Genomic DNA, 18,934 nt, shown 5'->3' with positions numbered 1-18,934 from the left:
CCCAATAGCCTGGGCTATCCCCTGCTGCCTCCCTGGTGTGTGTTAGCAGGAAGCCGGATTGGGAATGAGCTGGGACTTGAACTCACACACTCCAGCATGGCATGTGGGTGTCCCAAATGGCTCTTCATCTGCTTGGCCACACCCTCACCCCTATTTAGTATAATTTATGCCTCCTTCCAATTGTGAAATGAATAGCACCATGCATAATAGAAGTCTAGTCAAGATAACAAAATCCCAAATAAGGAATTCTTCAGTAAGACTTTGATACAGGAAGCTGGCTACCCAAGCATGGGAGAACTGAAAATCATGGTGAGAACCAGGGGCAGAAATAACAGTTAGCAGGGAGTTATGAGCCTTTGGTCTGGGATGGGAGGGAAGAGGTGGGTCTCTCGGAGGAGGGGCCTGCGGGAGGGGGTCGGAAGTGCCCGAGTGGTCTCCCTTTCAGAGTCAGAGGATTCCTGACTTCCAGGTGTGGAACGCATCTTCATGTTCCATCATCATCCACCTGTCAGCTTTCTTCACCATGGGTCATCTCCACAGAGATGAAACAAAGTGGATCAGAGATGATGGTCCAGGTGCTTGGGTCCCTGCCGCCCGCGTGGGAGACAGAATCACATTGAGCTCAGGCTCCAGTCTTCCATCTGGTTGATGTGGCTGTTTGGGGAGCACACAGCAGATGGGAGATCTGTCTGTCTCTCAAATAAATCAGAATAAGATGCAAAGTGGATCAGGCAGTTTGCTCCTCTTTTTTTCAAAATCCGAACAGTGGCATCTGGTAAATGCTGCTGCCTCCCGCCTCTCCACGGCCCAGCCGTCGGTGGCTGCCTCACAGTTTCTTTGTGTGTCTTTCTTCCTCCTTCTCTTTCTGTTTTTTTTCTTCAATGCTTTCAAACAGACTTCCCTTTATGTGTTCCACATTTGCGGTCAGAAGCTTCAGAAATATCCCTGCTTCTAGAACACTCTTAAACATTACTAAAAACACATGAGAGAGAGACTTCCCATATGCTGGTTCACTCCCCAAATGTTCTAATAGCTGGTTGAGGCTGGGGACCAAGAACTCAATCTGGTCTCCCATCTAGATGGCAGCGACCCAACCATGGGGCCACTCCTGGCACCTCCCAGGATCTGCGTTAGAAGGGACTTGTGGCCAAGAACCACAGCCCACTGTTGAACCCAAGTACTGTGATGTGGCCTACAGATGTCATACCTGGCATCATAACCACGAGGCTAAATGGCCAGCTCTTTCTTTTAATTTTTATAAAAAGATTTATTTATTTGAAAGTTGGATTGGGATCAGTGCATTGGCTCAACAGGATAATCCTCTATCTCTAAGCATTGGAATCCTATATGTGCTCTGCTTCTTAGCCCAGCTGCTCCACTTTTGACCCAGCACCCTGCTTATGGCCTGGGGAAGCAGTGGAGGATGGCCCAAAGCCTTGGGACCCTGCACCACATGGTAGACCAAGAAGAAGCTCTTAATTAGCTCAGCTCTAGCCATTGTAGCCATTTGGGTAGTGAACCAGTGAATGAAAGATATCTCTCTCTGTCTCTCCTTCTCTTTGTAAAATCTGCCTTTTCAATATATATATATATATCTATTTTTTTTTTTTTTAAATAAAGAGTTATAGAGGGAGAGGGGGAAGAGAGAGTGTGTGCACAGACAAGAGAGGATCTTACACCTGCTTCATTCACTCTTTAAATGGCCACAATGGCCAGAGCTAGGCAAGTCTGAAACCAGGAGCTTCTTCGATTCTTCCCGTTGGGTGCAGGGCCCAAGCACTGGGGCCGTCTTCTTCAGCTTTCCCAGTCACATTAGCAGGGAGCTGGATCAGAGGTAGAGCAGCTGGGTCTCAAACTGGAGGAATCCATATGGAATACTGGCATTGTAGGGGGAGGGTCAACTTGCTATGGCACAATACTGGCCCCGCATAGGTGAGTTTTGTAAATAAAAGTTAATTACACAGTGAAGGACTGTGTTATCTCTCCAGCCTCCACAGGAGAAACAGACTTGAGACCATGCTAGGTGAATGTCAGAGGCATGAATTGAACATAAATCTACTTCCAGCTCTACCTCTGGGCTGGTTGAGCTTTGTGGTCTTTCTCCCCATGAACTGAGGATACCTTTTGATCCACATGTCTCCCCAGCTCCCAGGGTCAACTGGACAGCCCAAACCATGTTGTGGTCTGTGGGTGCCTGCGGCCGTCCGTTCCAGGCATGTTGGGACAGCCCCAAGGAGCCGCTCACGACTTTGCTGGATCGCAAGGTCAGCTGTGGCTCTCAGAGGCGTTTCCACCCTAGGATGACATTTGATCTGCCTGCATTTCCACAGGGGAAGCAGATGGTTTGGGGAAATCCAATTTAAAAGGAACAAAATCAAATTAGTTCTCCAGGGGACCGATGGCCGAGGCTGGAGGGAGGACAATTACATTAGATACCCAGGCCTCCCTGAGACAGCATGAAGGCAGAGGTGCTGGTGGGTCACTTACCCCTGGGTGGCTTCAAGTCTCTTGCTGGGAGAAGAGGAGAGAGTGTGACTGACTCAAGTCCATGGGCTCTGCTGGTCCCTGGGACCCACAGACCTCTAGTAGCCTCTATTATTTGTCTTTCACAGTTCACAGACCCTCTCTGTAACTTTTCTCTTTTATTTTATTTTAAAGATTTATTTATTTTTATTGGAAAGTCAGATATACAAGAGGAGGAGAGACAGAGGAAGATCTTCTGTCAGCTGACTCATTCCCCAAGCGGCCGCAGCAGCCGGAGCTGAGCCAATCAAAAGCCAGGAGCCAGGAGCCTCTTCTGGGTCTCCATGTGACTGCAGGGTCTGAAGGCTTTGGGCTGTCCTCGACTGCTTTGGTAGGCCACAAGCAGGGCACTGGATGGGAAGCGGGGTCACTGGGGTTAGAATCAGCATCCATATGGAATCCTGGTGTGTGCAAGGAGAGGACTTTGGTTGCTAGGCTACTGTGCTGGGCCCCCTTAAAAATTTTATTTATTTTTATTGGAAAGGCAGATCAGACTTACAGAGAGAAAGAGAGGCAGAGAGAAAGCTTTTCTATCCACTGGTTCACTCCCCAAATAAACCATAAGGGCCAGAGCAGAGCCAATCTAAAGCTGAGAGCAGGAAGTTTCTTCCGCGTCTCCCATGCTAGTGTAGGGTCCCAAGGTTTTTGGACCATACTTGGCTACTTTCCCAGGCCACAAGCAGGGAGCTGGATGGGAAGTGGGGCAGCTGGGACATGACCCGGAGAGATCCTGGTGCTTGGAGGTAGAAGATTAGAGCCAATATAGCCATTGCAATGGACCTTTAGGAATATGGTCACACTCACAAGGAGCACCCCCACACCTCCAAGGAGGATGGGCATGTTTTTGCCGAGTGGCTCGGGTGCCTTTGTCCACATGGGAGTGCTTGGGTTTGGATCGGCTCCAGCATCTCATGTGCTGACTCAGGGTGGGGTGGGAGTGGGGGGTCGTGCAGTATGATGATGATTCAGGTGATTGGATTTCTGCCATCATGAGTGGTAGACCTGGGTTGAATTCTTGGTTCATGGCTCTGGTCCATGACCCACCCCTCAGCACCTCTCGGCTAAGGGAGCTTGAATGTGAGACACTGGCGGAAGCAGAGACATGAAGGGCATGCACTGCAGATTGTGGGACTCAGGCTACAAAGTGCGGGCACTTGGCAGTGGGCGGCGTGTGGCCACTGGATGCTGACTAACCTCCTGGTGAACCCCATCATTTAAGGATTTGGGTGTGGCCTTCTTTGTCTATTAAAGGACCCAACAATGGCACGCAATATAAAACAAATGCTGTGATTCCACTGACGAGACAGGATTGTGAATTCTTTCTGGGTTGCCCATAAAAATAATCCTCTGGTCCTATTAATGTTTGCCAAGGTCCTTTCTCAGTGACTCAACCCTTGCCCTCTAACCAAACAACAGAGAGGTAGAAAGTTTTCTGAGCACTTGCCTGGGATATATGCTATAAAACAAATTTTTTTCTTTTCCTTTTTTTTTTTTTTTTTTTAATTTGATAGGCAGTGTGGGAGGAGAAACAGAAACCTTCCATTCACTGGCTAACTCCCCAAATGTCCACAAAAGGCCGGGTCCGGGCCACGCTGAAGCCAAGAACCTGGTACTCCATCTGGGTCTCACATATGGGTGGCAGGGACCCAAGTACATGAGCTGTCACCTCCTCCTGTGTCCCTCCCAGAGTACACATTGTTAAAAAACTAGAATTGGAAGCAGAAACCAAGACTGTAATCTGGGCTCTAGGATGTGGGGTGTGGGTGTCCCCCGACAGTGTGTTCAATGATGCTCAGAATGCTCAGCCCTGAGATCTACAAGCTCTGTGAGACGGAAGTGTGTGTAGCAGCTCCTTAAGTCCCCACCCGTGCCGGGATCAACAGTTCTCACCTCCAGCACCTCCTGGGGTCCTCTTGTTCTCGGGCCCTGTACTCCTAGGGAGGAGTCCCAGGTTAAAAGGCTTGTCCAATCCATTCCCTGTGGGTTCTGCTCATTGATCCTCATGGCAGCCTCTGGGACGACGGAGGCCAGTAGTCTACCTCGAAGATTGGGGTGTTGTGGGCTCCCCCAGGCCCCAGGCCCCTTACTGTCATTTTAGATGATACCACACCACCCTCCACCAACACCACCACAAAGGTGTCTTCTGCAGGTTTCTGTAGTTGGCCACCTGCCTTCTTGAGGGATGCCCGAGGAACTGAGCATTCCCCTGAGACCGAGTGGCTGCCTCCAAGGTTCTCCTGTGTTCCTCTAGGGAACCCTCAGCACCCTCTCCCTTCTGCACACAGCCTGGAACATCTGGAAACACAACCTAGGTCTCCCCAGGTCCAACACAGAAAGAAACACATCACACGAGCCCTCATTGCTGCCTCTCTGGGTCCATGTTAGCAGGCAGCCAGGCTCAGGAGCTGGAGCCAGCTCCCTAATGCCCTGTAGGTCCCTTGTAGCTACCCTTCCTGGTCACAGAACGGCCTGGTTGTACTGTCATCCCATCCATACTCCCCCTTCAACTGAATCTAGAAGCCATGGGTTTGGAGAGCTGGGCTTTATTTAGCCAGGACAGGCAAGTGGGGTGATAGATTTTAAAATACCTTCAGCTGTGGTGGGCTACTGGTGAAGCAATAACCTCTTCATGTCCAGCTGTTTCTGTTTCTCATTTGTCAGTCTAGCTGAGCTGAGAGGCAGTCGCAGCTTGGCGGAGTCCACTCCTTCTCCAGGACCTGACCCTTCCTAAAGACCTTGGCTCCCATAGCAACGTCAGGTCCCTGAAAGCTGCAGGCCCTGGCTGCTTGCTTGTCACCCATAGAGCTGCACCTGCTGGGTCCACCCGCCCAGAGGCTGGAGGAGCTAGGTGTGGCCCAACTGACAAAAGGAGCACGGGCCAGCTGGCTCCTTCCTGGGGCTGGCCAGCTCTCCACGAGCCCTTTGATTGTTACAGGCCCTGACTACCAATCACAGAGGGTGGCTGAGACTGTAGCTTAGCCTGCGTGGACCTGAGTCCTCCGTATTTGACTGGAAGAGGGCTGGGTTTTCCTCTCTTCAGACTTTAAGTAGGTTTGTGGTGGCCGTCTCTCTGAATGAGCCTGGAAACTGGGCACAAGAGCCCTTTTCCCACCCCATGCAGGCAGAGCGGTAGACAAAGATGTTCTCTTTGGAGGCCAACAATGAGCACCCAGAAATGGAGCTGCAGGAGTGTCTGCTCCATTCTTCCAGAATCTTCCTAAGGTTCAGCCATGTTTTCATTCCTTGGATTCAGTAAACACCATTTGGGTCCTTATCTACTGCTGGCTTTTGCCTAAGCCAGCTCTTCCATCTAATATCCACAAGTAGAGGGACAGAATAAAATGTTGAGGGTTCTGGGATTTGAGCCTTCAGGAGCAACTAACTGCTCCAACTTTCCAGGGTATAAGCGGGACTTGTCTTTCTTGGAAAGAGCGCAGGGGGTTGGGGAATCAGAAGTAGGGCTGTGTGAACCAACCTGGGATGATGCTACCGCTACACTCCTGCACAAGTCACATGGTGCACCTGCTGTTTTCCCGGTGGAATTAACCTTCCCATGCTCAGAGGAACCAAGGAGCCAGGGCTACACAGTTGCCCTGAGACTGGAGGGGCGGGGGGAGCTGGTACAGCCTGCTTCTGTGTAGCGTAGATCTTAATAGCCAGCAAGTCACCCTTCCTAAGTTCACCAGGTGTTGCATTAAGGATATCCACAGGACTGCGTGATCATCACTACACATTTCTGGAACTTCAGGACGCCCAATGCAAACTCTGTACCCATGAAGCAGTAACTTTGTATTCTTCCCACCTCCATCTTTGGGTATCTCCAATCTACTTTGTGTATTCAAATTTATCTCTTCTCAGCAGTTTAAAAAAAAATATTTATTGAAATGCGGAGTTGAGAGAGATGTTCCATCTGCTGGCCATAATGGCCGGAGCTGGGCTGGTCTGAAGCCAGAAGCCAGGAGTTTCTGGGACTCCCATGTGAGTGCAGGGGCCCAAGCACTTGGACCATCCTCCACGGCTTTCTCACGCACATGAGCAGGAAGCTGGATTGGAAGTGGCAGAGCCCCAGGAATCGAACTGGCACCCATACAGGATGCTGACACTGCAGGAGGAAGCTTTACCTGTGGTGGCATAGTACCAGCTCCCCTTCTTGGCATCTTATACAACCAGAATTATAAACCACTTTTTTTGTGTCTGCCTTATTTCCCTTAGGCGGTGTCTTGTTCATGTATCTTTTCTGCTTTATTCTGTTTTATTGTTGTTATTTCCTATGATATAGTTTTGTAGGTATAGGGAATTCCCCTTTCCTCCTCCCCTTCCTTGCTACACATGTGCCCCTCCCACCATTTCCCTCCATATTATTACATCAGTGCCTGGGGATGGAGACAATCATTTGAGTTGACTTTAGAGACCCTTATGTAGGGATGAATGTTCTGAGGGTGCTGCTTGAGTGGTCTTGATAGTTTTGAGGTGTTGGCTTTGTTGCACTAGGGTTGAGAAAATCTCTGGATGAGCTACTTGACATTGCTTGTTGGCTTAGAGAAGCTGGCTGTCATGCCTCCCATGTGCATCATTTGGACATGCTGTTCACTGCACGGGCATCAGCAACTGAGGAGGTCCAGTTCTGATACATGCGCTCCAAGGTCAGACTACATATCTGTTTTTGCCTGTGCCCAGGGTTTGAGTCCAGCAGCTAGCTGAGGAATCCCCCAAGAAACTTGACTCCTGTGTGTACCAGTCAAGTGCAGGGTCAGGTTTAGTCTGTTGCCCACACCAACCAATGCACGTACCTGGTGGATACAGCTGCCTGGTCAGTTTTGCCTCCAGACCCATCTCTCATGTGAACTGGTGGATGCTGTAGCCAAGCCTAGCCCAGGCTGCCACAGGCTTGGTTCTTATGCACACCACAGGGTAATGTGGTCTAGTTGGGGAGACCACATAACTAATAACTTCCATGAGACCTACACCCAGCCCGTTTTTGCATGTGTCAGAAGATGCTGTCACCTAGCCTGTCCCGCCCCATATCTTGTTCAGCTTTTGTGTACACCCATATGTGCTGCAGCCTAACCTAACCTGCCCCATATGCATACTTGTGGGTGCTGCAGCCTAGCAGGGTAGTTCCCAAAATTCTCGAATCAGGCCTGCTCCCAGTCTTAGATCTTGTGCTTGCTGGTAGGGGCTGTGGCTCTGCCTGACAGGCCTGCCCCCAGTTCTGGCCCTCGCTGGTGGGTGCTACAGCCTAGGACACTCAGTCTATATCCATTCCTGGTTCTTGGTACAGCTGAACCCAGCTTGGCATGCCCCAGATCTGGCTCTCACATGAACTCAGGTGCAGTCTAGCGCACTCCACCTGTTCTACATCCATTCTGGGTTTTGCATATGCCAGCAGGTGCTTGTTCATGTATGTTGCAGCAGGCATTGGAATCAGATTTCATGGAATGTAGAACACTGTATATATTTGATGGACATTTAGGCTGCTTCTATTTTCCGGCTATCATGAATAATGCTATGAACATGAGTGTTCTGATTCTTAAATGTATTGGCATCCAAGGACATTGATTGTTTTTCTCCTCTACATTAAAAATGCAAATTGAATCAAGGAGTGGAAAATAAAACATAGGCTTCCTGTGCCTCTGTTCTTCCTCCTGCTTGTGTTTATCTCACTGTGCTGTAACTGCTGGTTGCACTGCCCACAGGATGACTGCCAGTCCAGGCAGGCACCATGGTGCCTGCACTGCGATGGCTTTGTGATCTGTCAACCAGTTAGGCTGAAACTCACTTTCCAAATGTTTCCTTCCTGCGTGGTTCCTGTTGGTGTGTGTGTGCGCACGTGCGCTTGTGTGATACCATTCTAGGAGGCATGGAGGGAAATGAAGCAGTAGGTATTTTGCAGCTCACCCCAATCCCTGCTTCTCCAACTCCCAGGCAAGGGGCGCATCTGGTGTTAGTGCAGAGGCCCCTGGTCTCTGTAGGAACTGAGCCAGCAGCATCAGAGAACCTGGGAATTTCCATGAACACATTTTCATGGGTGCCAGCTGGTTGCTTCCCACTCCCCACCCAGCTTTGGCATCCAGTTGCCCTTCTGTCCACAGACACAATAGCCTCACAGAAGCTGCCTCATGGTCTCTGATGACTCAAATTCCTGGAACAGATAGATTCTTACCAGTCTGTCTTAGAAGTTCCACTGCTCTGAACAAACCCTGAGGGGTACACATTTGTGTATTCATTCATTCAGTATTCATTCATTTACGAACAGAAATTATGAGAAAAAAAAAATCTCTGAGCATCTCCTACCCACCAGATACTTGGATCAAGGCACTCAGCATTCAGCAGTGATGAAAATCCCTGGCTACCAAGAGACTCTCATGTATCCTTGGTCTGTAGGATGCAACAGCGGGGGTGGCCAGCACTGTGAAGTAGCAGGCCACTGTCTGTCATGCTGGCATCCCACATGAGTGCTGGTTCAAATCCTGTCTGCTCCACTTCCACCCCAGCTCCCTGCTGATGTGCCTGGGAAGAGCAGAAGACGGTGAGCCCTTGCTACCTCTGGGATGACTCTAGGTGCCTGACCTCAGGCAAGCTCAGCCCTGACCATTGCAACCATTTGCGGAGTGCTCAGGAGGATGGAAAATCCATCTCTCCCTCTATTTTGTTGCTGTTTTAAATAAAATATACATTTTAATGACGCAAGATCCAGCAGAATAACGGAATTTGTGGGCTCGGTTCTTGCTCCAAAAATGGTGTGATCATAGAACAAAATTCTCTCTCTCTCTTTAAAGATTTATTTATTTTGATTGGAAAGGAAGATATACAGAGAGGAGAGACAGAGGAAGGTCTTCCATTCAATGGCTCATTCCCCAAGCTGCCATAATGGCTGGAGCTGAGCTGATCTGAAGCCAGGAGCCAGAAGCTCTTCCAGGTCTCCCATGTGGGTGCAGGTTCCCAAGGCATTGGGTGGTCCTCGACAACTTTCCCAGGCCACAAGCAGGGAGCTGGACAGGAAGTGGGGCTGCTGGGATTAGAAATGGTGCCCATATGGGATCTTGGCGTGTTCAAGGCAAGGACTATAACCACTACACTACTGCGCTGGGCCCAGAACAGAATCTCTTAATATATCTTAACTTCTTCCAACCCAATTGCCCTTAAAATGTAGTCAGGCTCAATAGTAGTTCAAAGACATTTGAAAATTAAATAGCCCTAGACCAACCAACCAACCAAAAACCAGTCCAGGATACTGTCATAATATTTTATTATGTATCAAATTGTCTTTAATATAAGTTACAACTTGATTAAATGTGATAGACTTTTTTTTAAATCTATTTAAAGACAAAAATTTCTTTTTATGTACAGTATCTTTTGTCTAGAGCCTAGCAAATACAGTACCTTTCATTGCAGGATTTCTGCTTAACACAACAAGCCAAAACAAACAACCCTCCCCAAAAAACTACAAACCAAAGTGAACCAGATCCCCACATCCTTTGACTGTCCATACTGAATAAAGCATGAAGAAGACAAACAAGGAGTAACTCATTTTGTTTAGAAATGCGGAATGAATACTAAAGTTAGTGGCAAAAACCAAACCAAACCAAAACTAAACAAAACGATAAACAGCAAAAAACAAACAAACAAAAGAAAGAAAATAAAAACCGCAACATTATTGAGGGGTGAACTCTCCTGCTCGGGTAGTTGCTGGCTCTTAGACCATCTCGCGGCTCCGGCGGATGGCACAGCACAGGATCATGCTGAAGATCATGCCGAATATCTGCAAGGCAGCGGGGAGGGGCAGAGGCGTGAGCCGTACAGTGCGGGATAAGACCAGAACAGCCCGCAGCAGGCTGAAACAGGAAGCAGGCACGATGTAGGTTGGAGAGCGGCGTGGGTCAAGATGCAAGTTAGATTATGGCTGGGATTGCCAGATGTATGTGCTTAAGTGTTGGGAGGTTACCAACACTTAAGCACCTGGCCTGGCCAGTGCTTGGGACAGAGCTCCATTTAATACTTAAGATGCCAGCTACTGCAATAGACCATCCAGGCTAATTTATTGGCTTCTTGGCATGTGCGTGTTTCATATGCTGCTTTCAAAGCTATTGTTAAGCCCTTTGCTGAAAGCTGCTTCTAGCAGAGGAGGGGTGCATCTGCAGTGGTCTTACAGGGACCAGAGGAGGACCAAGATTAAAGGTCCTGGAGAGGTTTTTTTTCAGTGAGCCAGGCCACCCTGGGGACTGACCATGGGCTCTAGTCATCCCTCATGGGAAGGGAGCAGGGAACCCCAAGGAATTGGTTGGCCCTGAATGTTCCTAGGGGAACAAAGAGAGATGGTTTGAAGCTCTGAACAACTTACACCCAAGCACCATTTTGTAAAAAAAAAAAAAAAAAAAAAAAAACAGAGCAGATACATGCCAAGACTGGCTCTGAGGCCCAGCAGCAGCAGCAGCAGTAGCATGCCTTCCCAAGCAGGGCAGGCTTGCTCCCACAGTTAAGACGCTCCTCATCTATACTGGAGTGCCTGGCTCTGACTCCTGGCTCTGCCCTTGACCGATTCCCAGCTTCCTCCCAATGCACACCCCAGTGGAGGCAGCAGTGGCGGCTTAAGCAGGTGGGTCCCTGACATAAAATGGAAAGAGCCCCAAGTTGGCAGGCATGGCGAGAGCTAAATGCGCTGATAGATACATGACACTCACTGACCACCACACTTGGCTAGCACATGTGCCCAGCACACACAGGACGCGTGGCAAGAGCAGCCCAGCCCCACACCCACCACTCACCATCACCACGGCAATGCCGATGCCCACAGCACCGATGATGTGGAATTTGCTGTCGAAGACCTCTTTGATGGCATCAGGACAGGACTTGGGAAGGCAAGGGAGATGTGGTCACACACAGATCCCATTGCAGGGGGCACCTCCTCCTCTCCGATAGCATCTATTCTCACACCTCAAGCCATGGTGGCCAGAGGACGGGCCAGGGGTGGGGAGAAGGAGGGGAGATGAGAAGGATGGGAGGTGGGCTTCTGAAACCTCGGCAAGATATCCAAGTGGAGAGATGGGTGGGTCTTGCTTTGGGGTCTCTTTCTAATATGCTTCTAGCATACATCATTGTTATTCTGGAATGTAGGCATTAGCTCACAATTAGAGCATTTATAAAATTTCAAGAACAGACAGGGTGGGTGCTTGGCCAGGTGGTTAAGATGCCCACATCTCCTGTTGGAGTGGCTAAATTTGATGAGTGGCTCTGTTTCTGACTCCAGCTCCTTGCATGCAGACCTGGGGAGGCAACAGGGATGGCTGTAGCAACTGGGTTCCTTGCCATGCAGGTGGAAGAGCAGGATTGAATCCTTGGCTTCACCCTGTTTCATCCCTGTGGTCATTGGATGGGAACACTGTCTCTCTGTGCTCTCTTTCTCAGTGTCTCTCAAATAGACAAAAAATTGCTAACATGAAAAAATAAAGAGCAGGAGCTAAAGACTAAGAACTATGTCCCGTGCTTAACTCTGGGGTGTCAACATGGGCAGTCCCAGGGTCATCTTTTCCTTGGTCTGACTTTCGTGTTTTGTGGCCATTGAGGAAGCAGCGTTGCTCCGGGCAGGGGAGAATCAAGATGGTCACTCTGTGGTCCTTCCATGGGAAAGGGCATGATGGAGGGCTTGGGAGCTGGGGGCTTGCTATTCACTTACCTTGATTTGGATGGTCTCCAGGACACCCTTTCCGGGGCAGATGTCCATGATGAATTGCTCCACGCCACCAACCACACCGCAGCAGTTCAGCTGCAGAAAGAAGGCAGGGATGGTCGGGGGGGCAGGGGAGGATGCGACAGATGAGACAATTGAACAGATATATGCCCAGCTTGTCCCTGGGCAGCCCGCGGCATGGCCAGAAGGCGCTGGGGCTGTGTAGACGTACCGCATAGTGGATGGCCTTGAGTGTCTCCCGCTGTGGCTCCTCTTTGTTTTTGAGCTTATTGTAGGTGTCCTTGTAAAACTCCTGGAGTTCTTTGATCACCTGGGATGGGCAGACAAGGGAGCAGACATTCTCATCTCATTGTACACTGATCATGCTCCTCATGCTCTTAAGGAACTCCTGTTCTCACATCTATCCCACTTGGCTCTCACACCCAAGCCCAAGTGACAGACCAATGTCGGGCATTCCCCTTTGCCCTCTGTAACTATCCATTCCTATTTCCTTTAGCCTTTGGATAAATACTGTTTTCTTGTCTCAAAATTCTCCAGGGCTCCCTACTGAAGCCCATGCTCAGACCCTCTCCCAGGCATGGTCTGGTTCAGCCTAGGAATCCACAAGCTACAAAAGGATGAGGAAGGAGCAGAGGCAGTCAACTGCACTAAAAGCTGCAACTCCAGGAGTTGAGCCAAGGGCTGTGGAGGTGTGAGGTGCACAGACACACTGCAGGTTTTACATCCACTGTGTGAGTGCCCTGACCAGCCAGGACCCCCTGCCCACTCTCTTTCCCACTTTCAGATGCAGACCACAGCAGGACCTAGGAGATCTCCTGGGAAAAACTCACCTCATCTTTGTGGGAATATCCCCAGACAGCTGCAGCAATTTCGATGGCAAAGATCACCAAGAGGAAGCCGAAGAACTGGAAGGCAACAAGGGAATGGGTGAGGCAAAGTCCCAGGTGACCCGGCAGGAGCCCAAAGGGTGTGTGACAAGGAGGGATGAAAGCTTTTTCTTTTTCTTTCTTTTTTTTTTTTTTTTTTTTTTTTTTGCGGGAGTGGTGAGGGGATGACAAGGAACAGTCTGGAAAGAAGGGGCAGGGAAGATGTTGGTGGGACAGATGGAGGAGGAGTTAGGCAAGGAGTAAGAGTTGAATGGGGCAAGGTGCCTACATGGGCATTTGAGAGGTGTCAGACAAGGGCCAATGAGTGGTCGAGCACCATGGCAGGCTGGCACAGCCCAGTTAGGGCCACCAGGGGAGTCCATACACCTCGCCGGGGTTGGGGACAGATGGTCCCAGACCACGTGCCAAGCAAGAGGGAAGGCAGAAGTACCTGTGGATTCAGGGAAAGAAAGCATGCGTTCTCCTCAAACAAGGGGCAGACAGAGTCCTGGCAGTGAGCTGCCTACAGGCAGGGAGGATATCAGGCAGGCGCTAGGGAAGGAAGGAGAGGGGTCCTAAGACAGGGGACCCAGACAGGAGTATGGGGGGGGGCAGGAGGGACAGAGCAGGGACAAGACACATGGCTGGGAGGCCCTTTGGGTCCCTCCTTTACTGCACCCAATGCCAGCTGTTCTCTGTGTGGCTGGGTCTTCTAGGGGTACAGGGCTTGCGGCAGGGGAGGGGCGAGGAGTCACAGAGCGGTACTCACCAGTCCCAGCATGCACTGGGACTCCTGCACGGCACCACAGCATCCCAGGAAACCCACCAGCATCATGAGGGCTCCGGCTCCAATCAGAATGTAGACTCCTAGGGAAGGCAGGGTAGAGGGATGCCATTAGGGAGACCTGGGTCTGAGGGTCCCACGCATCGCCCCCATCCCAGGGAAGACAATCTCCTTCCTCTTCCTCTTTGGTTTCCTGTTTTCTATCCAGATCAGTCTCGTTCCCAGAAACCTGCTTCATCCAGTTTATGCTCCTACTTAAACCTCAGACTTTGTGGTAGGCTCCCTGAGGACAAAGAATATCCCTTGGGAACCGCAGAATCTGCTCAGCACACAAACTGGCCTAGTCTGGCATTTCCAGTGAGAGCAATCTGTCCAAGTTAGTGAACAGACACCTTCTAAACTGGGACTCACTTCTTGCTGCTCCATGGGCCTCCCCCAGCCTCTGGGGAGAAGGCTTTTAGAGCAGAGTGCCAGGAGCCAGGGGCTGCATACACCAAAATACCCAGTCTCCAGACCCATGCACCTGGCTTGCATGCAAAGGGCACAGCTGCAGCATTGCCACTAGTGGCCGTACAGCCGACACTTCCTCTCTGGGCCTCAAGTTTCTTAAGGTAGTGACTTCTGCAACTCTGGCCCAGTCCCAAGTCATTCAGAGTCCCGGATGGAGGCAGAGCCCAGGGAATGGCCCGGAGAGGCTCAACCTGTGTTCATTTTTTGGAGTTAGCAGCAGCTGGCCTGCCGGGATGATTCTCACATGGGTTCCCTACCCTGCCCCTGGTCCCAAGGGAAAACCAGCAGCGCTATCTTGGTGCCTCTTGGTCTCGCACAAGCACTCCACTCGCCTTGCCAGAGGCTCACGGCAGGAGCGCCAGCTCTGAAGCCCAGACCACCTGGGTTTCATGGCCAGCTGCATCACCTTTCTGTGCGATCTGGCACGCGGTGACGATATTGATGGCTAACCTCCAGGAAGATTGTAAAGATTCACATGCAATGCATGCCAGCTGCTGTGCATGTCAGTGTGACAAGGACAGTCACAGGGCACCACTGCGTCTACTTCCACATACTACACAGCAAGCAGCAAGATGTGCGACGAGCCCTCTAGGCAGGTGAGCATGACCTCATTGTCCCCCATCTGCCCTTCCCGCACAGGGCTGAGGCTTTGCAGGCGATGATGAGGGACGTTGCAATCCGCCTGCAGCTGAGGCTCACGGGCAGCACGGGGCAGGCTGTACACAGGGAACGTTTGTGCCTCTCCCTTCTCCCCACCCCACATCTGCTGTGACGTCAAATCACGTGAGCCTGGCAGCCTCCGTGCCGCATGAATATGGCCATTGTTCCCATGCATGCCCAGCCCAGACTGGGGCAGAGGGACAAACGCTGCTTGTCCTTCAGTCAAGTTCCATCGTCCTCGGCTGTCAAATACCACAGGAACTCAAATATCATGGGGCTGCAGGATGGGTGTGAAGAGGGTGGGTCAGCCCATGCCAGAGGCCCATGAGGTGGAGGGGACACCAGCGCCTGGAGGCAGTGGGATGGCCCGGGTTTCTTCCATCTCATGGGGCAAAGACAGCAAAGGGAGGCCACTCCTTGGCACTCCAGGGGTGGATAAAACAGGCAGGTGTGAGCAGATGAGCAAGGTTTTCAACCCTAAGAAACACAGAAGGGTGGAAATGAACAGGCAGACACCATTTCTGTCCAACTAATTCCCAGTTTACAAACCCAGCAACTCTGGCACAAGCCAGTTGAGTTGGGTCAGCTACAGCTGAAGTGTTACTAAAGGAAATACATTTCCCATGGAGAGAGAAAGAAGAGCTCTCTTAATGGGCTTCTTGGTTAATATTACACCGTCACCACCCTAGGGCTCGGCAGAGGGAAATTCTAAAAGCGGGGCTGTCCACGTGAGCAGATACAGAGCCAACGGAACAAGGCAGGCCCAGCAGGAAGCAACACCAGAAGTAACCCTTGGGCACTCCTCCTTGGGAAAGCCACTCCCAGCCTGTACCCTAGCTTGTTAGCAAGGGCTGGCGATGACATATGAAAAGGGGCTCTCCACGTACAAAAGCATGCGACAACGGGCTTCATGGAAAAAGTGATTCGTCACAGAGCCTTCTTGGCCATTACCATATTCACTCACTGAAACACTGTTTACTCTGTTCTTTTGCAGGCTGACATTATAGGTTTGTCTCTCTCTCTCTCTCTCTCTCACACACACACACACACACACACACACACACACACGGCTATTCTCACGCACAACCACCATGGCTGGGAGCAGCCAGCTGCACTCCAGTTTCCTGTTGGGGAAATCGAGGCATGGAGAAAACAAAAAACAAAATTTCTCAGGCCAGCTGGCCAAGGGCAGGTGCAGTCTGTCCTGAACATTATCAGGCATGAAGAGAAAGATGAGGGGAAGATTCCTGCAGGCTGTGTGAAGCCCCTCTCCACGCCCTGGTGCTGTGATGGAGATTCTCGAAGGACATGGAGAAGCTGAGAGCCACTTGACCAAGATCAAGAAAAGGAAGCTCCCCAGCATGTGTGCAATTGTGAATGGGGCTGAGTGCTGAAGCCCCCTGGACCTCAACTGGAAAGAAGCCCCATATAAAGTTGTCAGCTGGTCTGGGATTAATATCACCCAGGAAGACGACGGCAAGCTTTATTCATTTTTCTGCCTGGTTTCCTGCTTTCTCTGCTTGGTAAGCTGTGGTTCCCCACTGAAGAAGAAAGACAGTCCTGGGTGGTTCAAGGTTCCCCCAGAGTCAGCTGCATGGCCAGGCTGGTTGGGAGCTTGTTCTGTAGACAGTTAGCGGCCCAGTGCAAGGGACTGGTCACCCCATGACGTCAGGAGTGACAGCCGGGGTGCAGCTGGTGCTTCAGGCTCACATGCCGGGAGAAGGGCTGATCTCACAGCCCAGTGGGGAAGGAGACACGTGGACTGTGAACTTGCGGGCCCCAAACCCATGGTGAGCATTATTTAGTTTCCCAGCCACACCCAAGCAGCGGGTGGTTCAAGCTTGCCACTGTCCCAGGGTCATTGGCATCTGCACCATTCCAGGAGCCCCTTCCCAACAGGGGGTCAAGCTGCAGGTGGTATGCACTCAGAGGGTGGGGGCAGTGGTCACCAGCTCCCCAACCAAATAGGTGGGTGGGAAGAGGGTGGACCTGCAATACCCACACCTCAGGACCTGAGCCTCATGAGGCTCCCAGGGGCTGGACCCAGCTCCTCCAGGCACATGGTCATGGCTCTGCTGCCACCTTGCATGGCTGTCCTTCTTGTCACCTGCTGGCTGGCACCCCTCTTCCTGAGTATAATTTGAGTGGCGTCCATTGGCCCGAAGAGCCTCGTCTTGCCCCACAGTGGGGAACCTCCAGTCAGGGCTGGTCTTCTCCACTCCTTCACAAGGGGACTCCCAACCTCCTTCATCCCACAAAAGGTGGCCCAGATGCCATAATGCAGCTTTCACAGGCCCACACTCAGACCCCAGCCCTCATGTTGAATGGGGAGCCGTACACGTTTCTCAGCAGCTCTGGATTTCTTCACCTGGGAAAGCTACTCAGAGTTAAGAGGACGAAAGGCCATCAGTGGAAGACTGGACGGTGCCTAAGCCGGGAGCTCCGAGATACAACTGCTCCGACCCAGCCTCATCGATTTCTCTACAACAGCCTTCACTCCCACATCTAAAGATGCAGAGTGGACTGGCGCCATGCATAGCACGCTAAGCTTCCAGCTGCAGTGCCAGCGTCCCGTAGAGGCACCAGTTCAAGTCCTGGTTGCTGTGCTTCTGATCCAGCTCTTTCCTCATGTGCCTGGGAAAGCAGTGGAGGATGGCCCAAGTCCTTAGATCTTTGCACCCACGTGGGAGACCTTGGAAGAAGTTCCTGGTGTCCTACTGGCTCCACTCTGGCTGTTGTAGCTATTTCAGAAGTGAATTAAACTAGTGAATGGAAGATCTTGTTTTCTCTTACTCTCTCTCTCCCTATTTTCTCCTTCTCTCTCTGTAACTTTGCCTTTTATAGGAAAAAAATAAAATGTTAAAACAAGAACCAGATGCACAAAGAGCCAGGGAGTTCTTGCTAAGACTGGAACAAGCCAGGATGGTGAGAGGACCCAGCATCCAAAGCTGAGGTGTGGACACTCGGGGCAGCAGTGACGTCATGGCTTGGGATGGCCATGTCCTGCACCAAAGGGCCTGGGTTAGAGCCCCAGCTCTTCAGAGTCCTGCCACTGTGGACCCCTGGAGGCAGCAGGTGACAGTCTAAGCATCTGGGCCTCTGCCATTTTTGTGGGGAGACCCAGTTGCAGGTTCCAGCTTCATGTTCAGCCTGGCTTAGCCCTGGCTCTTTTAAACTCTGTGGTTTCCATTTAAAAGAGGGAGAATCCTTGCAATCACCTTGAGCTCACGGACCCCTGAGGCTCCAGGGGGGCGGAGCACAGAGGGGCTCCCTGAGGACTGCCCAGGGCTCTGTATACAAGTGCCCTCCTTCCTGCTGTCCCCTGCCCCACAGGGTGGCATTCCAGGCCCTCTGAGGATGCATAAAAATGCTCTGTTGCTAGCAACAAGCCAGGGCACTATGGAAACCTGCTCCTGAAAAGCTCACAGAGGTTTTTTTTTGTTGTTTGTTTTGTTTTGTTTTACACACACATTATGTTTTTTTTTTTTTCCTGACATTCTGCTAATAGGAAAGACACATCTGAAAACAAAAAAAATCTCCACTCATTGACAACAACACAAAGCAGGAAAAGCTCGACGTTCAGGAGTGATACAAACAAATGGGCTGGTGCATATCCCTCCTGACCTGGCTCTTGGTGCGCCATGGCCTCTGGGAAGGAGGGAGGGGGGTCAGGGCAGTTGGGGGAGGGCATGGCCTCCAGCAGCAATGGGGGGGGGGCTGTGTTCCTGAGCCCTGGGCACTAGGCGATAACCCTAGAAAGATCACTTTCTCTCTTTTGCAAAAATAGCTTGGGTGGGTGGGAAGGAAGTGGCCAGGCTTAACACTTGGAGCCTGATGACATGACAGCGTAAGCCTAAAAATAGGGGGTTCTGTCTGCTTCTTGCAAATGAACTGTTTCCTGTC

The 18,934-nt window shown here is 51.0% G+C and overlaps 1 protein-coding gene across 1 annotated transcript in view; it reads right to left on the bottom strand.

The window, feature by feature from the left end:
* Nucleotides 1-9,755: 9,755 nt before the first annotated feature.
* The window catches only part of CD9 (CD9 molecule), a 32,279-nt gene continuing 23,100 nt past the window's right edge, over nt 9,756-18,934 (bottom strand). The window contains exons 3-8 of the mRNA XM_040978765.1: nt 13,847-13,944; nt 13,042-13,116; nt 12,423-12,521; nt 12,197-12,286; nt 11,289-11,372; nt 9,756-10,285 (exon numbers count right to left, since the gene is read on the bottom strand). Coding sequence (XP_040834699.1) covers nt 10,220-10,285; nt 11,289-11,372; nt 12,197-12,286; nt 12,423-12,521; nt 13,042-13,116; nt 13,847-13,944 — 512 coding nt within the window. The 3' untranslated portion in view covers nt 9,756-10,219. The remainder of the gene's footprint in view (nt 10,286-11,288; nt 11,373-12,196; nt 12,287-12,422; nt 12,522-13,041; nt 13,117-13,846; nt 13,945-18,934) is intronic.

The sequence above is a fragment of the Ochotona curzoniae genome, unplaced genomic scaffold (assembly GCF_017591425.1).
Source record: "Ochotona curzoniae isolate NIBS_2020 unplaced genomic scaffold, NIBS_Ocur_1.0 contig_2927, whole genome shotgun sequence".
NCBI classification, from domain to species: Eukaryota; Metazoa; Chordata; class Mammalia; order Lagomorpha; family Ochotonidae; genus Ochotona; species Ochotona curzoniae.
This window is presented reverse-complemented; position numbering and strand designations above follow the sequence as displayed.